At 41.8% G+C, this 23,358-nt stretch overlaps 1 protein-coding gene across 1 annotated transcript in view; it reads left to right on the plus strand.

Annotated features, from left to right (window-relative positions):
- The first annotated feature begins 6,848 nt into the window (after positions 1-6,848).
- The window catches only part of LOC130683513 (AP-2 complex subunit beta-like), a 73,304-nt gene continuing 56,794 nt past the window's right edge, over positions 6,849-23,358 (plus strand). Inside the window, 4 exon segments of the mRNA XM_057501221.1 lie at positions 6,849-7,162; positions 11,770-11,829; positions 17,422-17,527; positions 20,633-20,768. Coding sequence (XP_057357204.1) covers positions 11,793-11,829; positions 17,422-17,527; positions 20,633-20,768 — 279 coding nt within the window. The 5' untranslated portion in view covers positions 6,849-7,162; positions 11,770-11,792.

Below are 23,358 nucleotides of genomic sequence, written 5' to 3' on the forward strand. Positions count from 1 at the left end.
GAGCCCATAAGGGTTTTATAGGCAGTTGAGGATTTGGGGGAACATGAAAAAAGGCTTACAGGTGTGGACTTGTTAAGTGGGCCCTGAATATTTAGAATTAACTTAACATAAGGAATTTCCTGCTTTGAGTTCTCCCTGGGATTCCAGCATCTTGGTCAGGGAGTGTTAGGGTCCAGGACTCCGGGGTTTCCCCAGAGAACAAACCACACGGACACGGAGATGTAAATCCAAGCAAAGTCTTTATTCAGCCAGCTAGCTGGGGCCGACAGCACCTCTCCTGACACGCAGGTCGCAGGTCGAGTCCGAGCTGTCGACCCCCCAAGCAACTTTAGGTATAGATTATATAGGATTTCCACAGCCATTGCACCAAAGCCCACACATTACCACAACCAATGAATTTGAAACACATCCCATACTTTAACCAATAAAGTTGAAACGGGAACCCGCCGCTTGCCTGACCTTTGCACGAGCATTCCTTAACGTCTTGTCACGAGTTTCGTCCCCCTTAGGGTATGGAAATTGGGTGGCTCTCGCTCTAGGGTGTTTCTTGCATTCCTTTACAGGAGCATATCAAACAAGGCCACCTGCCCTGCTTCCAGAGTGGACTGATTTATTGTGTATTTGTTAAAGAGTAAGTTAAGAATCTTACTTCTTAAACTTCCTGGGTGTTAAAATGCAATCTTTTCTTAAGGTGGAATCCTTCTTTCCTTTTACTATGTTGTTTACAGCTGGGTCTGCATGCTGAATTCGTTGCCCAGTTTGCAAATCTCTTCATCAGATCTGAAGGAGGAAAGACAGCACATAGCCCTGAGCCTTTTAGCATGCTAAAGTGAATCTTACACATGATTACAAATGATTAGCATAATAAAAGCATGTGCTACTCTTCTTTATCTGGGGAATATTAACTGATCTCACTGAAGAATGATTCTAGGGCTTAATATTTCACAGAGTTTTGGTAGGGGAGGTTTCTTGCAGGGAGTTACATTGCTCTGACTGTAAATATCCTGCCTTGCTTTTTCTAGAGGCCCTCACCCTACTCTGACCACATCCATGGTCCCTGTCTCACTTAGAAGGCCAGTTAGAGCAGGGGCCTCTCAATCATGTGCACACAAAGCACTGTTCAGAGAGCAAGCAAATCCTGTGTCTCCAACAAAGGAAATTGCTGTATCACTAACAGCGATAATATATTGAGTCTAAGTACATGTTGTCTCTCTGAAATCTTACAGCTTCCTGTGAGGTAGATCTTCTCTCCAATTAATCAGGAAACTGAGACTTGGGGTGCAGGTGAGTGGGCAAATAACTTGCCCTAGTTCACAAATACATTCATCACCATTCTTTATGTTCCAAGAGAAAGAAATCAAACTAAAATATGCTTAAACCAAAAATGGCATACAGTATATTGGCTGTAGGTCCAAGGACAGGAAATCCTGGGTAAAAATAACTCTTTAAAAACTGAAAACAGTCAAAGGGAGAAATAAAGTTTAAAATCTGTTTATTGCTCACAGACTGCAGTCTGGGGCCGCTTCTCCCTTTCCTGCTCCTGCAGAAGCCAAAAATCGACCCTCCCCCTCACTTCTCGGGTACAGATAAGCCCTCCATGGCCCAGGTAATTATCCATTGATATGGAGATGAACTTCTCTCCACCTCTGAGGAATGATGCAAATGCACTAAAGCCTTACTTCTTTCCACCACTGAACGCCTAATGATATGCAGATGTACTAAAGCCAGGCAAGATATTCTGGAAATGTTACCGTTTTACCCACAATGGCTCTTATAGCAGGGAGGCCTAGGGGCTTAAAGTTGGCTGCATCCAGGGCTCAAACAATGACCTCCTCCCCCTTCCGTCTCTCAACTCTGCTTTCCTCTGTGATGCCTTCTGCCTCAGGGGTGCCTCACTGTGGCAAAGATGGTCCCGGATAATTGCAGCTCTGCACCGCCGCGGAGCTAAGCTCTCAGAGGAAAGCCCATCCTCTGAAAGCCTCTAACTGGCCTGCTTGGACAACGCGTCCCGGAGGAGGAGACCCCAATTTGCCATGCATGGTCATGTGCACATGCTGGGTGGGGCCTTAAACCCGCGCTTCATTCCGACTGGATCGGAGGGAGTAGCGGGAGCTCAGTGAAACGTTACGAGAAAGGATCTCTCACCAGAAGACCAGGGGGTGAGGAAAGCGCCGGAGGGATCAAAGAGTGAATGAAGTGAGATTGATCCAGCCCTTAAGCCTAAAGTCTTCACAGGCTTTCACATGTCAGTAGATGCTATCCTGGTAAATAAAAGAAATTCATTGACAAGCCTTCCTGGTAATTTTTGGTCCTTCTGTATTTTTTTCCAATTAATGCATACTAAAGGTATAAGTACTATCCTGAGGTGGTCCCAAAACGTTCATGTTAAATAGGGATCCTTAACTTGAGGTTGTGCTCTTGCAAAGAGAGAGTAAAGGAAGCAAGAGAGGGGAGCCGGGAGGGGAGCTCCGGGATGGCAGCTCTGTGACAGGTGGAGGAGGTGACCGGACACACTGGAGGACAGCCCAGGGAGGGGCTCTGAGGGAACCGGGCACCAGCTGCTGCCGCAGAGCACTGGAGGGGAGCTGGGGGGTGGTAATGGCAGGCAGCACAGAAAGGCAGGTGAGGAAATTAAACCCCTGGCGTCTGGGCACGCAAATGCAGGACACCATTAAGCTCTGGGGTGCACAATATTGCCACAGTCACACTTCTGTAAACTTCATTCTCTGGAAAGGGTGACATAACTAAACCTCAAGAATGGACTGGGCCAGGGCTGTGAATGAACTAACTCCTTGCCGATGTCATTAGGAAGTCGAAAGGCAGTGTCTACAATGGATAGAGCAAAACCCAGAAGTACAGGAGATGTGGAGATGGGCGCCAGAAGTTTCAGCTGGAGCCCAGGAACAGCGGGCGCGGCCAGGGGCTGGTCCTGGGGAACAGCTCGTGCGGCACGTTTCATCACCATTTCAGTTCACTTAGCACTATTTGAAAACTGTGAATAATGCAAGGTATTTTGAAGTTTATTATTTTGTGATGTTTATTTTTCCCCCAGCTTTATTGAGGTACAGTTGATAAAAGATTTTAAATCCATTTTTGAAAGGAGCTCGAAGGACCAGCTTTCTACAACAGAACCCACAAGAACAATGGCTGTTCCTCTGTCAAGAGAGAGGGCCGCGTTATTAAGAGTTTGTTGATTTCAATCAGATGCCAAGTAAGGATATAAGTGGGGTTCAAACAAGAAAGGGAGGATCTCACTCCAGTGCTCAGAAGTGCAGTTAAAGGCAGGGACCTGACTAGACTGGAAAGATGAGAATTAGCCAGAACTGTAATAACAATAGCTAGCCATCTTTAAGTGCTTACTGCAGACCAGAAACTGTCCTAAGTACACTATTTTTCCCAGTTTACAGATGAGGAACTGAGGCTCAGAATTTTTGTAACTTCCTGAAGTCACATCCTGGCCTCTCTGCCTGAGGCTAAGGGGCCATAGGGTGGTGTGACTGACTTTCCTTCTCTGAACATCAAAAAAAGTTCACTTAGAAGTTTCTATCTTCAATACCATCTAAGGGGGCCTGTGAAAAGTACCGATACTGTGGCAGCTGTTTCAGCCCCACCCCTCAGGCTGCCCGGGTCCCCTCACTGTTCTGGGAAGAACCAGCAAACAGTGTGGGATAGAGCTGGGGTTCATCCCTAAGCATTCCTTGTTCCAAAGCCCACTTGCTGTACCACTGAACTATGCTACCGCTCCCACCAGAATCAGAGAGAGCTGGAGGAGAATTCTGCTTCTACCATTCATTAGTTGTGTGGGCCCCCAAGTTACTTAAACTCCCCTAAGCCAGTTTGCTTACCTGTACTGTGGGGACAGCAATGTCTCCAACCTTCCTGGGGGTTGGTGAGGACAAATCACAATTCCTACCTGGCAAACAGTTAGAGCCCTTATTTCCCACAGATGTTAAATTCCGTACCCCTCGTCTCCTAGGTAAGGTTAGGGCAGAGATTCTCACATTTTATTGTGTTTCAGATCCATCGATGATGAGGACAGGACAGAAGAGGGGAAGTGTCAAGCGTAAATTTCCTGGACCCCATCCTAGAGTGACTCTCTGGGCTGGGGTGGGGTTCAGGATTCTCCAAGTTGGACCCGTCCCAGGGGAATCCGGATGCCTGCAGTTCTCCCATCTGGCTTTGAAGAACCCTGGATGGTGCTTGAAATCTCACAGACCCGCGGGATGAGAGCTGCCTTTGCAAATGTTTTGGGCCCCTCCTGCACTGGCCTCCGTGTCTGTGCATTCTCCCTTTCCTCCTTATCTCCCTCCCATTCTGACCTCCTCCTCTTACTCTTTTCTTATTTTCTGGCTTCCTCTCCACCTCTTGGTGCACCGTCCCCCGAGCTCAGCCTCCACTCCTACTGATCAGATGCTTTTTTGTCAGTACCTTCTGCAATGGCTCTTTCCTCTACTCACCTGGAGGTCTCAGATCAAAAGTCACCACCTGTGGATACCCTTCAGCCCCCTCCTCTGGTACCTTGACGATGCCGGGGTTCTTGTTCTCGAAGCCAGACAACGAGCTTCACAAACACTCAAGGTAGGAGAGCAAAAGTACAGGTACACAGTACTTTTTATTTAGAAGTACAGTGAGAGGAAAGGGTGCCTGGCTCATGCCAGGAGGAAACGAGAGGCTGGGTTGGTGCATTGTCTAGGGGATTTATAGGCAGTTGAGTATTTTTGGGAATTGGGGTCTTTGGGTGTGGACTTGTACCACCTGCCCTGCCCTCAAGGTGGACTGGGTTGTTGTCTGTTTGCTAGGGGTGTTTATAGTGAAGTCACAGGTTATGCTGAGATACCCTTGCAGAATGCTCAAACATTCCAGGCCAAGTTGCTCCTGGCCTTTTGACATTTAACTGATCTCACTGAAGTTGTCTGTATTCCTAGTCTGGTGTCTTTACCTAGAGAAGTAGTGTGACCTTGACTTTGCATAATGCTGAACACAGAGTTTTGATAGGTACTTTACATTGTTACATTGCTTTGACTGTAAATATCTTGCCTTGCTTTTTCTGGAGGCCCTCACCCTAGTCTGTCTAAGCCCATGGTCCCTGTCTCAGTAACCCTTTGCAAGCACCTTTCTTATTGTTCAAATTACACTGAAATGTGAGATGTGTTTTCTGGCTGGAGTCTACCTGGAGGACTCACGGTCCATGGATGAGATCTTTTGTGGAAATGTGCATCATGTGTGTGCATTCCCGTCTCTTTCATCCCTGTATCCCACATTCCATCCTCCTCCCCAGGATCCAAGGCTTCACTCAGCTTCACAAAGGGGTGCAAGATGAAGATGTAACTGCAGAGGGAAAATCCCGGGACAAAATACCTTTGAAACCTAAATTGAAGGGAGAAATCAACTGGGAGAAACTCATTTTTTACCCTACAAGCAGTCAGTCATCCATTTCTACTCTCTACTGCCTCTCACAACCCCGGTTGCAAAAGGGGCCCCACCCAGCCTCTCCTGTCCAGATAAGCCCTCTATGGATATGAAGACTACTTCTCTCCACCCCTTAGAAACACCTGTTGATATGGAGATGCACTAAACCAGGAAAGATATTTTGGAAGTATTGCAGTTTTACCCCTACCCACTCCCAGAACAAGCCCACACATGCTGCAGGGATGTGGACAGGCCTGGGAAGTAAGAAGACCTGAGATGGAGCCTCCTAAAAAGTGAAACAGGAGATTAACTGTGGGGGGGGGGTCCCCACAGCTTTTGCAGACAACTGGGCAAAAACTTTTTGTAATAACAGGGATGTTGTGTGCTCCATTTTGGGGGAGGGGATGCTTGTGTCAAGTCACTGATGCTTGGCTGCACCGGTTATGACCAGAAAGGACTCTGACCTTTCCCAGAGATAGGAGGACATCTTCCTTCCCGGAGAGGCCCAGTGAGCACAGGACCCCTGGCAGAAACCAGTGGAGCTTGCTTCCAAGAACTGGCCTGTTTCCCAGCCAGCCCTGTAGCCATCCCCGAAGCCCTCCTGGACTCGCTCCTAGTGGTAACTCCTCACCTCCACACTCAGGCCCTAGGCTCCCATTTGAACGAAGCCTACATGTGTGAAGTGTCTGTATCAAGACAAGACGCTCCCTGCTACTTTTGACCTTTTCTGAGTCCATTTGAAAGAAAAATGTCACTTCTATCGCGAAAGGCAAGTAAACAACATGGCTAGTGAGAATCAGCTGACCGCTTGAGCCTCGTGCCCGGCAGGGCTGATGGGCGGGTTACAGAAGCGTGCCCAGGGACTCTCAAGGAGCTCCCTCGGTATAAGGTATGGTTAAAACATGTTTTTTTTTTCTTGAAGTCCGCCAGGCTCTGCCGACCAGACTGCTCTGGTGCTCTCAGGGAGGCCAAAATAGAGTAGGCATTACTGGTCCCACTTTGCAAGTGGGCAAACTTAAGTAAAGGAGGCCAAGCTACTGCGCCAGTGTTACGGTGTTGAGACCAGGCAAGGTCAGCAACCCAGAACAGCATCTAACTCTGACGCAAACCCTGCTGGAGGCGGGCAGTAAGGACGCCTCAGCGCTTGGTGCTCGCGAACCACAGGCGGGCTCCTAAGCTGGGAATCGTCCGGTTTCCAAGAGCACAGGCCCAGCCCCGCGGCTCCGCTGGCCTTGCGATTGGCTCCATGGGGCGGGGGCGGACCAGAGCGCCTACTCGACGTCATGGCGTCGGGCAACGAGTGCGGAGCTTCCGTTTGTCAGTGGCCGGGAGGCCGCTGCGTCGCGTCGTAGGTCTGAAGCCCGCTGTCGCCGTGTAGCCCTCGACCTCTCCCCGCTCCCTCTGGTGAGTTAGGGGTCGGGGGCGAGGAGGGCAGCGGAAGAGCGGCTCTTCGTGACGTCAAGCCCCTGGTTGCCTTGAAACTCCTGCTTCAGACCCCTTACCCTTCCCAGTCCAAAGCCCGGGGCTTTGGCCCACTCCCACGCTAGCCTGCGGCTCGCACTGCCCCTGCGGGCATGACGTTACGCGCGAGGCGAGGTCTTCTGACGTGAAACGTAACTGTCCACCATCTTTGTCCCTGGCAAGTGGGTTTTGCGCAGTGGCTTAGACCTGGAGGAATCGTGACGCGCAGGAAACCATTAGACCACCTCTCTGGCTGCGCCGTCAGGCAGCTGCCGCCCCGCCTTTGCCCTCGGTGAGTCCAAGACAGCTTACTTTGGGGTATGTCCCTCACTGGGGGAAAAGGGGAACCCCAGGTTGGGCGCAGGCACGCGCGGCAGAGGAGATCCTGGGAGCGTGACCGTTGAGGCCGGAGTGAGCCGGCGGGTATGACCGATGGGAGGAGGGGGTTTAGAGAAGGACTCCGCCGCTCTTCTGGGAAGAGGGGCTCCCCTGATGTGGTCGCTGGGAGTTGAGGGGCACCGGGGGGGAGATGTGTTCGAAGAGTCGCGGTGGGTTAGCAGGGCCAGAGACCAGGGGTGTGGCCGTTAGAAGCGAGAAGCCAAGGGGAGAACCTTCCTTGTTAACGTCTTGGCGTCGTTCACTGAGGTACTGGGAACGTGCCTAGCCAGCATGAGGGAAAAGGGGTTCCCCAGAGGTTGGTCGCTTGGTGGGCAATCTGCGCCCGTCTCCCGTAGTTAAAGGTTAAGGGACTCCTCTTTCCCATCTGGTAATGGAGGAACATATCTGTAGAATCTTGAACACCCAGGGAAAGAAGACGAATTCCTGACATTTGGGGGAAGGGAAGAGAAACCTCCAAAACTGACCTGATGTGAGAGAGTGGGAAGTGAGGGGGGTTCCATTTCAGACTTGGATTTTTTTTTTCTGGATTTATCAGGAATGATCTAGTTTGAGAAAGGCTGTAGATTAAGCCAGAGGTAAAGAAACTGGAACTTCCTGTTTCGTATTCTTTGAATGCAAAGAATTTATTCATGCTGTTTTCAGAGCTGTCTTCTTTGTGAGGGGCAGGCTTTAAGTGTACTCACTTGGCTGCTTCATTATCCAGCGTAAATAGTGTTGATGCCTCATTAAACTTGGATTTTATAAAGCAGTATTTGTTTGTTTGTTTGTTTTTATTAAGGTAACATTGATATACACTCTTAGGAAGGTTTCACAAGAAAAAACAATGTGGTTACTACATTCACCCTTATTATCGAGTCCCCCCACCCCCTTACGCCATTGCAGTCACTGTCCATCAGTGTAGTAAGATGCCACAGAGTCCCTACTTGTATTCTCTGTGCTAAACTGTGTTCCCCGTGACCCCACACACACCAGGTGCACTAATCATAATACCCCTCAGTCCCCTTCTCCCTCCCTCCCCTTTGGTAACCACTAGTCCCTTTGTGGAGTCTGTCTGCTTAAAGCAGTGTTTTTTAAATGCCAAACACTGTCCTGATAATCACTGTGGTTTAAAAGAAAAACGCAGGTAGTAAGTTTAGAAAAGGCAGAATGACAAAAAAGGTGGTCTGAATGAGAAAAAATTTAAATCATTAGTTACTTTCCTGGTATACCTCAATTGCTTAGCCTCAGGGTACATTTATAAAGTAATAATAGAGAGCAGTGGATGAAGGAGATGCAGCTGTACAGCAAAACGTGTAACACATTCCAGTGATGACAAAGCGTGGCAGTAAAGTGAGAACTATTCGCAGGTATTTGAACAGTTTAAACTCCCAAGGAAGCAGAGAGGATAGTGTGTTCCAACTGCCTCACTGAAAGTTGGATGGTGAAAATTAATAGAAACCTAACATTCTGTGAACTAAGAGACTGAAGAAAGTCCAGTTCTTCCAGTTTTTTTTTTTTGAACATCCACATTTTAATGTGTACTATTGTAGGCACTGGTTTGAACCAAGCTGAACATGTAATGAATTGAGTAGGGTATGTTCCTTTTCCTTCCTTCTTTGCTAACTTTCAGGCTTAAGTTTTCCAAAGTTTAGTGGTATTTCAGTTAAGAATTGGATGTAAAACTTTTAAGCTTTGCTCTTTTTTCCTTACTGTGTAATATTAACAAATTGCTTTGGAGTCTGTCATGTTTAAATGGAAATCAGTTATAATTTCTTATGAGCTAAATGATAACTGAAGATACTTTTGTTTTTGCAGCATTATCGAAATAGCTGATTACCGCCTGTCACCCTTGTAATAGAAGTTTGCTGGAATGACCTTTCCGCTTTATACTTTACTCTGGCCAGTTTTTCACTATGAGCACCAGGCTGTAAATTCCATCTGTGTGTAAAAAGGGGTTTAGTGGCCTCACCAACTCTAATTTAGTTGTAATTTCCCAGAGACCTATTTTAAATTAAGACCTTATTAATTTTTTTCTGGCCTTATTTTCTTTAGGAGAACTGGAAGGAGGGAGTATAGGAAGAGAAGAGACTTTCACAAGCTGTATTTGGTAGAAAGTAGGTTGTGTTAAATCTAGATACATAATCTGTATAGGGAGGAGGCCTTCTCTCAACTGTATTCCAAAGTTTTTCAAAAATATATAGATAATATAACTTTTATATGAAATTCATGTAACATAAAATCAACTGTTTTGAAGTGAACAGTTCAGTGGCATTTGCAACTGCCACCTCTTCTCATTCGTTTTTGTTTAGACTTTCAGGGAGTTTCTTTTGGGCTTAAGACAGGAACTAACTTGATAAAGTCATTATGGGTAAGCTCTGTACTATTACTGTGTTACAACAGCGTGAGCTCAGAGAGTATGTTTCTCCCTTTAAGAGCTGGGATTCTTAATGTAGGATCTAAGATTGCTTGATAACCTGCTCTTGCTGAAATTTTGTGGGTGGCACATTATTCTCTTGTTAAGAGCACTGTGCTCACAGTGTGAATAGGACAGAATACATTCCTTGACAGTGAAATTTGGTAGGGGAGGTAGTGAAATGTGTGGGTCGCTAATAAAGGTAGGATTTAAGACTAGGTTAATTTAGTGTTTAACAGATTGTGGTGAAAACTGTTAAGAATTTAATGTGTGTGTATGAGAGCTTTGGAATACAGAAGAATTTCTTGTGCCTTCCAAAGAAACTGGGTGAAAAATTCCAGAGTTTTGGTTTTAAGTCTTCAGCAGCTTCTAAATGTTGATGATCCCATGGGCCTTAGAATAGCATAGTAACATCTTGGACAGACTGTAACAGCCTAGAGTCCAGGTGGGCTCAGTAATCATTTCTGGATACTTATTAGGTAACCAGATTTATTCCAGGTCTCTTATGTGAAGGGCTCCTTTCCTCAGTTTGCTCACTTCACATTTAGTTTACATTGTGAATTGATTAAATTATACCATTCTTTGAATTTTTGCTGGAAAGGCATTATGATAAAGTATTGCATAAGGCAAACCTGGTACAGATTTTTAGTTATGACAAATACTGTGAAAACAAATTTTTGCATTCTATAATATTTGTGAATTCTAGCTCACTTCTTTTTACAAGGTAATTCAGTGAAATTCTGGTTCAACCAAAACATTCTTATATAAGAACCAAGACTGTAAATAGCAAGCAGCTGCTTGAAGAGATAGCCTATGAGTCTAATTTCCCTTAGAGTGTCCACGTAACACATTTAGAGATCAGATTTGAGCCAGGCTTTTTTCATGATTTCATGTTTATCTGGCTCTTTTTCCTTAATTACACTGATTTCTTTAGTGCTTAGGTCTTTTCTCTCAGATCCATATTTACTGTTGTTTGCCAAATGTGTTATCACTCAAGTTTGCCAGATGTCACTCGTTTTTGACTGAACAGTACCGAGCAGGTGCCAGGGTATCTGTCCTAAATTTGGTAGTAAGTATTGGTAGTGATTGTGATAAGGAGCACGATACTCATTTTTGAGTACAGAAGGAATGTTATTAAAAGAAAATTTTAATGTATTTAGAGAAATCAAGTACATTGGACAAAGTCTTGGAGTTTTTCAAATGAGAAAACATTGTGTCATTGTTTAGGAAGAAATGTGACCAGTTGCTACTGTTTTTGTTTTACTGGTAGAGCCATGTGTCCCTTGGATTAATTCTCCTGGGAAATGGAACAGCAGAATTAACCTTGAGTCTGGGACTCATGTTCTTTTAAGTTTTAGCACCAGTTCTGATTCTCTTTTGTTATAAATATGACAGAAAAACAGTCACATTTTTTTTTGCCCTGTTTTTAAGTGTAAACTGATATTTATTCTTTGGGAATAGTGTTAGGCTAAGTGTAGGTTGTTGCAAATAAGAAAACCATGATTAAAAAAAGAATTCATGTGTAAAGCATGTTTACCTCTCTAAAATGCTTTTGGGGGAAGAATACTGTCCTATTAATTTAGGCTTTTTTTCTGAAAGAGCTTCCTTTCATTGAAAGTTGCCTGTAATGATGAGTAGGGTAGCAGAACTGTTTTCTCTTTAGACCTTATACTGCTTCAGAATACATGTTTTGGAATGACTCCATTTTGAGGCAGAAAGTAAGTCATATTTTCCTGAATGGAAAACAATGGGGAGATCTTTCAAAACAGCTTTTCCCTATCTTAAATATTTGAGTCACTAACTGAAGGTGTATTTACAAAAAGGTCTAGTTTTAGGTCTTTTAAGCTTTGGGTAGAAAACTGTGGATAAAATCACAAAGCCATAATAGGTTCAGATTATCGCTCCATTCTATTTGGCCTTTGCCCCAATTAGCTCCTTGAGGCAAGAGTTAAGTTCTTTTATCTTTGCATCTATTGAATCACGAGTAATGGTGATAAGAAGATACCCATTTTTGAATACCGAAGTTCTTACAAATGTCCTTAAAATTAATCAAATGCCTTGCTGGACATAAATAACTTGGATAAATGAATTCTTTTTTCTTGCTCTAGGTGCACATTAAAGATCCAAAACCATGACAGATTCCAAGTACTTCACAACAAATAAGAAAGGTAAGTATACAAACCTGATCAAAGAACTTTTGAGTTCTCTTGAGATTCTTCAAAAGTTGTGGTATAAGATTGCCACGAGTGGAAAGTTCTTGACGTCTTCAGATAAGTAGACATCCACAGTCTCATTGAGGACCTTCTGCTTCTACAGAAAAGTATATTTGAGTAAATTCCTGAAGTATAGGTTTCTAAAGATAAGACTGTGCTGTACATCATTTTGACTTAAAGGTCATGTTTTAGTGAAAGGAAGGGCTCCAACACGGATCCGTTGAAAATTGATAGATCTGAGAAGAAAAGAGTAAGCAGCATGTTTCTTTTCTTTTCATTTTTTTACTTGGAAATAAACATTTTATAAGAAATATGATTAAAGCAGTATAGATATATAAAAAATAAAAATGAAAGTTCTTTTTCCCCTCCTTGTACCTGAGGGGAACTAGGTGTGTATACTCAGTCTTTTTCTGTGCATATAAATGCATATATTAATACTTACAGTTTAAACATTTTTCTGTCTTTAACAAAAAAGGGGCCATGCAAAACTACATAGAAATGTGATGTTTTTACATCTTTCCATACAGATCCACCTCATTTTTGGGCTTTGTTTAATATATTCTTTGTAGTTAAAATAGGGAACCATTTGAGTCAATTCCATGATTTTAAAGTCAGGCTGTTGATTAATAAATTTGAATTTATTAGCTCGTCCATCTTTGTAGTGAGAAATAACATTTGTTTTTACATATGACTGTGGGGCTAGAAAGTAAGCGTTCTTAGGAAAAGTCCAAATCCCTCATCTTTTGTAAAATTGTTCCTAAATAACAAAGTTCATTTCTAGTGCTATGTACATGGCCCTCCCATCAAAAGCAGGCCAGTTTAGCCCTTCTCAGGCTGTTGTGCGCCTCAGCTGAGCTGAGCTTACTCCTCAGGATCAGAATTCTGTGTTATTGTATTCAGTCATCCTTATAGTTACTGAAGTATTCTGGGCATGGTACCAACTAGCATTCCTCTTATTCTCCAACAGCTTACCTTCTCAGATGTACCTTTTCTCCTCTCCCCCAGGGGCTGAAATATGACTGCTTTTCTGCCCCAGAATTTATCTTTTTTGTTATTCCATGTAATGTTTACTGGCCTCAGCCTCCTGACTGTTGTGAGATTGAACTGAGTTTGGTCTTTCGTCTTGAACACTTTGCAGAGCCTTTCTACGTTGATTTATTAATTCCATTCATTTATTCGGTAAATGTTTATTGAGTGCCTACTATGTGTGAGTCAGATTTTCTCAGCACTGTAAAATATATAGAGTTACTATTAAATGCCCTAATTTCTTTCAAGTTAGAGTATACCAAATGCCTAGATCTTGTTTTCTAAATATCATTTCCCACTAAAAGGAGTCATGATTCTTTGGAGAAAGGGCTGATTCCAGGGCAGGGTCAAGGCAGAGTACTAGGTGAACATAACATCTTGTACCAGAAAGGGGGGGAGCGCTGAAAAAACAATGGGACATGTCAAGGAGCGATGTGGTTTGAAGGGGCTCCCACTGGCCAAATTTGAGATGGTTTAATCATATAAAAAAGAGATCACGGTGAACTCTAACTCATTGAATAATATATATGTATATACACATAAATCATCATCATAACTAATTCAGGCAGGAGTCACTGATGAATGCTAAACCAACTAGCGGGTGAAAGTTTTTGAGGAAGGGATATTTAAATAGTCTCCAAGTTACCTTTTCACAGATTATTTACTAATTATAAAGGAAAAAATAGTAACTTCACAGTGTCAAAACTTGGCATTTACCACCTTAAGTATTCCATGCTACCATCACCAGTAGATAAATTAACATTTGTCTCTTGATGTCGTGCACTGAGAACACACCATCACTTAAGAATTTGCTGCCAAGATGCTTAACCTCAGTGTAATCGTGAGGGAATACCTGTGACAAACCCAAACTGAGGGCGTTCTATAAAATAACTAGCCTGTACTTAAAAGAAAATACTATCATGAAACACAAAGGCTGAGGAACTGTTGCCCATTAAAGAAGACTAAAGAGATATGACAGTAAATGTATTGTATGATCCTGGGCACAGCAGGGTAGGGGTAAAATTGCTATAAAGGACATTATCAAGACCTTTGAATAAAGTCTAAAGATAGATGATGGTGACATATCAATTGTAAACTTCCTGATTTTGATCATTATATTTTGGTTATGTAAGATAATTGTTCTTACGAGTTATACACTGACATATTTAGAGCTAAAGGACATGATGGCTGCAGCATACTGTTAAATGATTCAGGGAATAAATATGTAAATCTAAAATATGGTAAAGCAAATGTGGCGCCAGCATTAACAATTGGGGAATTTTGCAACTTCCCTTTAAGATTGAAATGATTTAACAGGCACATGAAAAGATGTTCCACATCACTAATTATCACGGAAATGTAAATTAAAATCATAATGAGATATCACCTCACCCCAGTTAGGATGGCCACCATAGAAAAGACTAGGAACAACAAATGCTGGCCAGGATGTGGAGAAAGGGGAACCCTCCTACACTGCTGGTGGGAATGTAAACTAGTTCAACCATTGTGGAAAGCAGTATGGAGGTTCCTCAAAAAACTAAAAATAGAAATACCATTTGACCCAGGAATTCCACTCCTAGGAATTTACCCTAAGAATGCACAATCCCATTTGGAAAGAAATATGCACCCCTATGTTTATCACAGCACTATTTACAATAGCCAAGAAATGGAAGGAACCTAAGTGTCCCATCAGTAGATGAATGGGTAAAGAACAGGCGGTACATACACACAATGGAATATTATTCAGCCATAAAGAGAAAACAAATCCTACCATTTGCAACAACATGGATGAAGCTGGAGGTATTATGCTCAGTGAAATAAGCCAGGTGGAGAAAGACAAGTACCAAATGATTTCACTCATTTGTGGAGCATAAGAACAAAGCAAAAACTGAAGGAACAAAACGGCAGCAGACTCACAGAATCCAAGAATGGACTAACAGTTACTAAAGGGAAAGGGACTGGGGAGGGTGAGTGGGAAGGGAGGGAGAAGGGGAATAAGGGGCATTATAATTAGCACACATAATATATGTGTGGGGGGCACGGAGAAGGTAGTATAGCACAGAGAAGACAAGTAGTGACTCTATAGCATCGTACTATGCTGATGGACAATGACTGTAAATGGGGTATGTGGTGGGGACTTGATAATGGGGGGAATCTAGTAACCACAGTGTTGCTCATGTGATTGAATATTAATGATACTAAAAAAAAATACTGTTAAAAAAAAGTTTGAAATTATTTAAAAAGAAAAGAAAAATAGGTCATACTATAGTTGCCTGGAGTGAACAAGGAGCTCCAGAACATTTTCTAGAAAACACAAATATGTCAGTCCTATTCTGTCATTTGGAGGTATGTAAGGGTACATTACAGAAACCTCCACAGTGAGTTGTTGAAGTGTATCAGCTGCTAGTGGCTTTCAACCTTGCCTGCACCTTAATGTCGCCTAGGAAGTTTAAAACAATACTGGTGAGCCCCCAGAAATCCTGATTTCATTGGTCTGTGATGTGGCCCAGTCGTGGGGGATTTTTAAAATCTCCCCACGTTTTTCTAATTTGTAACCAAGATTGAGAACCATTGCTAGCTGCTAACCATGTTTGGTAGATTTTTATAGGGGGAGGAGTAGGGGTAAAAGATAGGAATTTAATGGTATGTACAAGATAGATGTCTGACTTAGTGGCCCTCCTTGGCTCCACCCAGCTTATTCCCTATTTTTATTAATTATATCTCCCCAAAACCATCAGTCCCTTGTCACTCATTTTCAGCTTTTTTCAGAATCTCTTATTCTGAAATGTGTTTATTTATTCTGTTAATGACCAAGCTATTCTATAATGACATGAAAGGTTTAATTTTAAAACTCACCTAACTTCTCAAACCTTCCTTCTCTTGCAGTGGATCCTGGTAACCTTTTTTAATTCAGGGATTTGTTTAAGTTTAAGACTTACAGATTGAATCATACCTGGGTGAACCACCACATTTAGAAAAAAATGGATAGACCGAGTTCCCTTTACTTCCTACATCGCCCACCAGAACTGCCACTGGAACATACTCTTTAAGTTATGCTGTTGGAATAGTTTCAGTTACATCCTGTTTTGATTCTTTAAGTCCTGCTGCTAGTCCCAGTGCAGACTTTCTGAAACCCTGCTGCTTGTCCTTTACAGTTCCCGAAAGTAAATGATGGGAACCCAGAGAGCTGGATTTGGCAGCAGAGGACTTGGTGAAGAGACAGCTGACTCTTAAAAGGTCTAGCTTTTCTGGTTCAGCTGTTTTTGCAGCTGTCCATTAAATCAGTGATTTTTGTAACATTGATTTGGTTGTCCTGTTGGCCATGGCTATTTGTGTAATAAATCTTTTTAGTGCTCAACTTGTATGTTTCTTGCCAGTTTCATCCTTCCCATTTAGAGGCTTTAGCAGATCACATAGTTTGCCGCCCCCACTATTTCTAACTGGTGAATGAGGTCTGGTTAAAATGAACATCAAGAGCAGCCGTAAAGGTGGAGGGAAATGAGGCAGTTATTGTAGCAGAGTTTAAGCATACAGATGGAAGGTTGAACTGGGAGTAGTCTACTTTTTCATGGACTTAGTGGTGTATTTTCTTTCTTTTAAAAACAGCAAGGATTGTTACCTTCTCTTTTCTGGTTCAGCTTTCTGAAGATAGATGAGCCTGGGCCTTATAGTTCCCCTGGCCTTCACAGTGCAGGGCCCGAGGGTCACTCAGGTTGGACCTTTAGAAATGACTCTGGTTTGTACCATTCTTGAAACTTCAAGATTATAATTTCTGTTTGATTGATTGAATAGGATGAAGCCTTAAAACCCACTGGCTTCTAATTAGAGAGCAGTGATTCTCAATCCTAGTTGTGCATTAGAATCGCTTGGGGGAACTTAGAAAAATATGAACTTAAGAGTTCTCCTTGACATGCTGATTTATTTGGTCCAGAGTGGAGCCTGAGCATTGTTATTTTTAAATACTTCCCAGGTAATATTAGTGGGTGGCCAAGGTTGAGAACCTCTGGATTCAGCAGTCTGGAGAGACAGCTCGAAGGTAGCTCGCTCTGTCATTAACTCACTGTGACCTTTGAGCCTTGGCTCTTTATTTGTGAAGTTGAGAGTGGGTGAATGATATGATAACTGGAGTCTCTTCTGGCTTGAAGACAATGATTTGTGAACCCTTTCCTTGTCTGCGTGTATTGTTCTCCTAGGATCTTGCAGTTCTGATGGGAGGTGATCCCGCAGATGCCATTTTTTCCTCATGGTGTTAAGATTTCAGGAGATCCGTTTTCCCACTCCTGTGCCTCCTCAGATCTCGATTGTACCTTCCTCTTTGGCCATACCTTAAAAAACGGTATCCTCATCAGTGGGTCAGTTGATGTTCTAGGGACTTGACTTGTACCTATCCGATAACTGAAAAATTTTTATTTCAGTTACTGCCCTGCCTCTGGTCTGGTGTTGTTGTGTTACTTGTTATGTGGTACACTGTTCTGCTCTGGTTCTCCCGTTTGGGGACCTCACCCTTCTGTTTTCTTGTAGGAGAAATCTTTGAATTAAAGGCTGAACTCAACAATGAAAAGAAAGAAAAGAGGAAGGAGGCTGTGAAGAAAGTGATTGCTGCTATGACTGTGGGGAAGGATGTTAGGTAAGGGTGGTCACCCCTGCCGTTGGTCACTTCAGACCCATATCCTACTTTATGGCTTTTACTGCTTTTCTTTGACAACTGTTATAATCATAGACCCTATGAAAATGGATTTGTCCCACTGAAAACGTCATGAGGGAAATTACTTCTCTGTTAACTCATGGCTTAAGCTTTCTTGATCTTGTTTTGGCAGAATAAATAGTTTGATTTTGTTGCATACATGCAGCATAAAACCTGAGAGCTGGCACAGTTACAAACCTGTTCCTGAATTTTAGAAGATGATAAAAATATACTGGGAAGCAGAAACTCTTATGTTCTTTAATTGGCTCAAGTCAGTACCCTTAACTTTACAGCTCTACATTCAGTTGCTGAATTCAAGATGAAAACAAATGTTAACAAAATGCATTGGGTCTTTTTGGTTTTTTTATTTTCTTTCTTCCTTCCTTCCTTCCTCCCTTCCTTTCCTCCTTTTTCTCCCCTTCCTTCTTCTTTTTTTTTGTAGTTGATATATCAAGAGCATTTTGAATTAAGTAAGGATTATCTGTAGGCCTCTCAGGATTCCTAAGATTCTTCCAGCGAGTCCATGAGGTCATATCTATTCTTATAATAATAATACTTTGCTTTTTCACTGTGTTGCCATTTGTACCTCTGATGCCTTAGCATAAATCAAGGCAGTGATGCCAAACTATGACAGTAGTCAATGTATATTCTTCACCACTGTGTTTTTACAGGAAAAAGGCAGTTTCACTTAGGTCTGTCCTTCATGAAGCATTGAAACTTCTACTTTGCTAAACCTTGAATCTTGAGTACAGGTCTTACTAATAATCCATGTGGTGAAATAGGATATACTGAGTTAAATAAAATAAAATAATTAATTTGTTTTACTTTTTTAATGTCCTACCAGAAAATTTAGAAGTATGTCAGTCATTCAAAAATACGGTGTCCCCATTTCAAACAATTGTGCAAGGGCTTTTCTTTTTCAAGTCAGCCACCACACTTTGCTGTGCAGAAGTGCTTTATACGTAATTATTATATTTTATTTAACTCAGTATATCCAAAGTAGTATTATTTCAACATGAAGTCAATATTAAAAATTTATTAATGAACTCTTACATATTTTTCATGCCAACTCTTCAAAATCCAGTATATGTTTTATATAGACATCACATCACAGTTCAGACTAGCCACATTGCAAGCGCTCAGTAGCTCTATGTGACTAGTGGCTAACCTATTGGAAAGTTCAGGTTTCTAGCTTTATAGGTTGGTACTTAACAATTTTTACCACTAGAACTTTGACTGTTCTTTTTTCTTGTGTTGAAGTATAGTTGATATAGAAGATTACATTGGTTTCAATTATACAACACAATGATTCATCAGTTAAACCCATTATTAATTCCTCACCCCAAGTAGTGCGGTTACTATCTGTCAACACAGAAAGATGTTACAGAGCCATTGACTATATTCTCCATGCTGCACTACCATCCCTGTATATTATGATTGGAAGTTTGTGACCCTGTATACCATCCCCAACACCCGCCAGAAGCCCTCGCTCACCTACTCACACCACCCCTCCTCCCCTATGGTGTCTGCCAGAGCTTTGACTATTTTTTATCAAGATCTTGATCTTGTGGAGGTTGTTGGAATTCGTTTCTTTAGGATCTTACATTTACTATTAGCTCATGTTTCACATTTATTTACTGGTTTTACTGTTGTTTTCACATGAGCTATTTCCTATTACCCTAGGACATGGAAAGAATGGTAATTTTTGAAGAGTGTCAGTTAGTGTTTTAAATATCTACATGTGCATGAAACTACACTAGGTACATACAGGCAAGTTAAACATAGAGTTTGCCTTCCAGGTAAGAAGTCATTGGTTCATTGGAGGTAATGGTGGATTCTTTGACTTTGCAGTCCATCTTCATCTTTGTAAATAATTTATATTTCTGTATACTGTTTTTCTGCATGTACAGGAGTTATACTATATAAGCAGGTTTTCAGTCATTCTGTTAACTTTTCTGTAGAATGTACTGACATTTGCTTCTTCTTTCTCCTGTACTATTAGTAAGATATTTAGAAGAACTGAAAGTTTGTAAGGTACTTTGAAAAAGCCTTGGGGGACGATTAATTACTAACTTCGTGTAAAGGTAACGTTAACCATACTTAAAAAATACGGCTTGTAATTTAAAATCTGACACACTCAATCCTTCCATGCAAAAGGTGATTCTTTGTGTACGGAAATATAAATTTGTTTTCTTTGGCTTTATAGGTGAATGATAGACCAGGCAATGACTTGAACATGGAAAAAGTATAAATTCCTTTTCTTTTTGAGTGCACTCATTTTCATTTGTTTGAATGTGTAATGTTAAAAATAAATACATTCCACTAAAAGAGAATCAGGATGTATTAAAAAAATGACTGAGTCTAGTTGTGGGATTAGAAATACACAAAATGAGCCTGGATGGAATGTGCCTTGTTCTCTCAGAAAGCAAGGAAGCTATTGAAAACACAGATATATATCACAAGAACCCAGGAGTTAATAACTAAATAAGTTAAAATCAAGGATGGAAGAATATGAGTTTTAAAAAGCTTAACAACTGTAGTTCTTTGAAACTGCAATGAATTGATAGGAAGAATTTGAATTTTTGTATGTGATACTGTGATATTTTAAAAAATGATTCCTCAAGGTATGCCCAAAAATATTATGTATAAATGATAACAATGTCTAGGATTTGCTTAAAAATAATCCAGAGCAACCATATGGAGTAGGGACTGGGGGAGGGAAGAGTAGGTTGAGGCTATATATCAAATAAGATTGGTCATGGGTCAAAAGTTGTTGGTGACTGTGTGGAGAATATACATCAGGTTCACTCTACTACTCTTTCCTTTTGTTTGACAGTTTTTGTAAGTTAAAAAAAATTATTTTTAGAGACCTTCGTGGAACCAACACTGTAATTTCTTTAGTAATTTGTTTCTGTGATAATAATTATCATGTGGGGACACTTGTCCTTGCATCCAATCACTTTGTAAAATAAGGTCATTTCTTCATATTCGATCCAACAGCTTTAACACCAACATCTGTTGACTCCCTTCTTTTTTCTCTCTTCTCAGCTCTCTCTTTCCAGACGTAGTGAACTGTATGCAGACTGACAACCTGGAGCTAAAGAAGCTCGTGTATCTCTACTTAATGAACTATGCCAAGAGTCAGCCAGATATGGCTATCATGGCTGTTAACAGCTTTGTAAAGGTAACTTCTCCCCAAAGACTCAAGAGCAGTCTCTTCTACCTCAGCCTTTACAGAAGTGTTTCTTGATATAGTGCAAACAAGCAACCTCTGTTCCAAAAGAGGGCCTCCAGAGAAGTAGAGGCAGTGACTGGGAACATTCATATCTTAAGCACGTATATGCCTGCATTTGTCATCCAGTTAAATGGGGAGCCTTGTTAGTTGGGCTTGGTGCATCCTTGGAGATGGAGAAGAAAGCCAGGTGAAACCTGTTGTACCTTCCAAGGCTGACAGAGGTTGGGCTTACCATTGTAAGATCAGTAAACTGGGGCTTTAACTATTTTATCTTTGTAGAAATTATGCTTACAAGTCCAAAGTAGTGGAAAAACTGCAGGAGCTACTACTTTTGCTTCACATAAGGTGTTAAAATGTTTGATAAGGTTTTGTATTATGTGAGTTTTGAAATGTGTTCAAGGAGAGGACATAGTGTAGTATCTTCCTAAATACCCACCTTGGCAGTTTCAATAGTTACCAACCCACAGCTGGGCTTGTTTTAATTTATACTCCTCATAAATACTTTGTTGACCCCTACCCCTCTCCTCCTGGATAATTTTAAAGCAAACCCTGGAAGTTACAAGGATGAAAAATAAGTTCATCCTTACATTTATCATTATCAGAGTAAGATCTGTTTTCCTTCCTTCCTTCCTCCCTTCCCTTCCCTTTCCTTCCCTTCCCTCCCCTCCCCTCCCCTCCCCTCTCCTCCCCTCCCCTCCCCTCCCCTCCCCTCCTCTCCCATTTTGGTATCATTAATGTACAATTACATGACCAACATTATGATTACTAGAGTCCCCCTGTTATCAAGTCCCTTCCACATACGCCATTACAGTCACTGTCCATCGACATGGTAAGATGCTATAGAAGCACTACTTGTCTTCTCTGTGTTATACTGCCTTACCTGTGTACCCCCTCCCACATTATGTGGGCTAATCATAATGCCCCTTTTCCCCCCTTACCCCTCTCTTCCCACCCATCCATCCCAGTCCCTTTCCCTTTGGTAACTGTTAGTCCATTCTTGGATTCTGTGATTCTGCTGCTGTTTTCTTCCTTCAGTTTTTCTTTGTTCTTATACTCCACATATGAGTGAAATCATTTGGTACTTGTCTTTCTCCACCTGGCTTATTTCACTGACCCTAATACCCTCTAGGTCCATCCATGTTGTTGCAAATGGTAGGATTTGTTTTCTTATGGCTGAATAATATTCCATTGTGTATATGTACCACATCTTCTTTATCCATTCCTCTACTGATGGACACTTAGGTTGCTTCTGTTTCTTGGCTATTGTGAATAGTGCTGCAATAAACATAGGGGTGCATCTGTCCTTTTCAAGCTGGGCTTTTGTATTCTTACAGTAAATTCCTAGGAGTGGAATTCCTGCGTCAAATGGTATTTCCATTTTGAGCTCTTTGAGGAACCTCCATATTGCTTTCCATAGTGGTTGAACTAATTTACATTCCCACCAGCAGTATAGGAGGGTTCCCCTTTCTCTACAACCTCGCCAGCATTTGTTGTTTGTCTTTTGCATGGTGGCGATCCTTACTGGTGTGAGGTGATATCTCATTGTGGTTTTAATTTGCATTTCTCTGATGACTAGCAATGTGGAGCATCTTTTCATATGTCTTTTGGCCATCTGCATTTCTTCTTTGTATAACTGTCTATTCAGCTCCTCTGCCCGTTTTTTAATTGGATTGTTTACTTTTTGTTTGTTGAGTTGCATGAGCTCTTTGTATATTTTGGATATCAACCCTTTATCGAATCTGTCATTTATGAATATATTGTCCCATACTGTAGGATGCCTTTTTGTTCTACTGATGGTGTCCTTTGTTGTACAGAGGCTTTTCAGCTTGATATAGTCCCAACTGTTCATTTTTGCTTTCGTTTCCCTTGCCCGGGGAGATATGTTCCTGAAGAAGTTGCTCATGTTTATGTCCAAACGATTTTTGCCTATGTTTTTTTCTAAGAGTGTTATGGTTTCATGACTGACATTCAGGTCTTTGATCCATTTCGAATTTACTTTTGTGTATGGGGTTCGACAGTGATCCAGTTTCGTTTTCTTACATGTAGCTGTCCAGTTTTGACAGCACCATGTGTTGAAGAGACTGTCATTTCCCCACTGTATGTCCATGGCTCCTTTATCGAATATTAATTGACCATATATGTTTGGGTTAATGTTTGGAGTCTCTATTTTGTTCCACTGGTCTGTGTCTCTGTGCTTGTGCCAGTACCAAATTGTCTTGATTACTGTGGCTTTGTAGTAGAACTTGACATTGGGGAGCGAGATCCCCCCCCACTTTATTCTTCCATCTCAGGATTGCTTTGGCTATTTGTGGTGTTTGGCGTTTCTATATGAATATCTGAACTATTCCAGTTCGAATGTTGTTGGTAATTTGATAGGGATTGCATCGAATCTGTGTATTGCTTTGTGTAGGATTGCCATTTTGACGATACTAATTCTTCCTTTCCAAGAGCATGGGATGAGATTCCATTTGTTAGTGTCCTCTTTAATTTCTCTTAAGAGCATCTTACAGTTTTCAGGGTATAGATCTTTCACTTCCTT

The sequence above is a fragment of the Manis pentadactyla genome, chromosome 4, assembly GCF_030020395.1.
Source record: "Manis pentadactyla isolate mManPen7 chromosome 4, mManPen7.hap1, whole genome shotgun sequence".
Lineage (NCBI taxonomy): Eukaryota > Metazoa > Chordata > Mammalia > Pholidota > Manidae > Manis > Manis pentadactyla.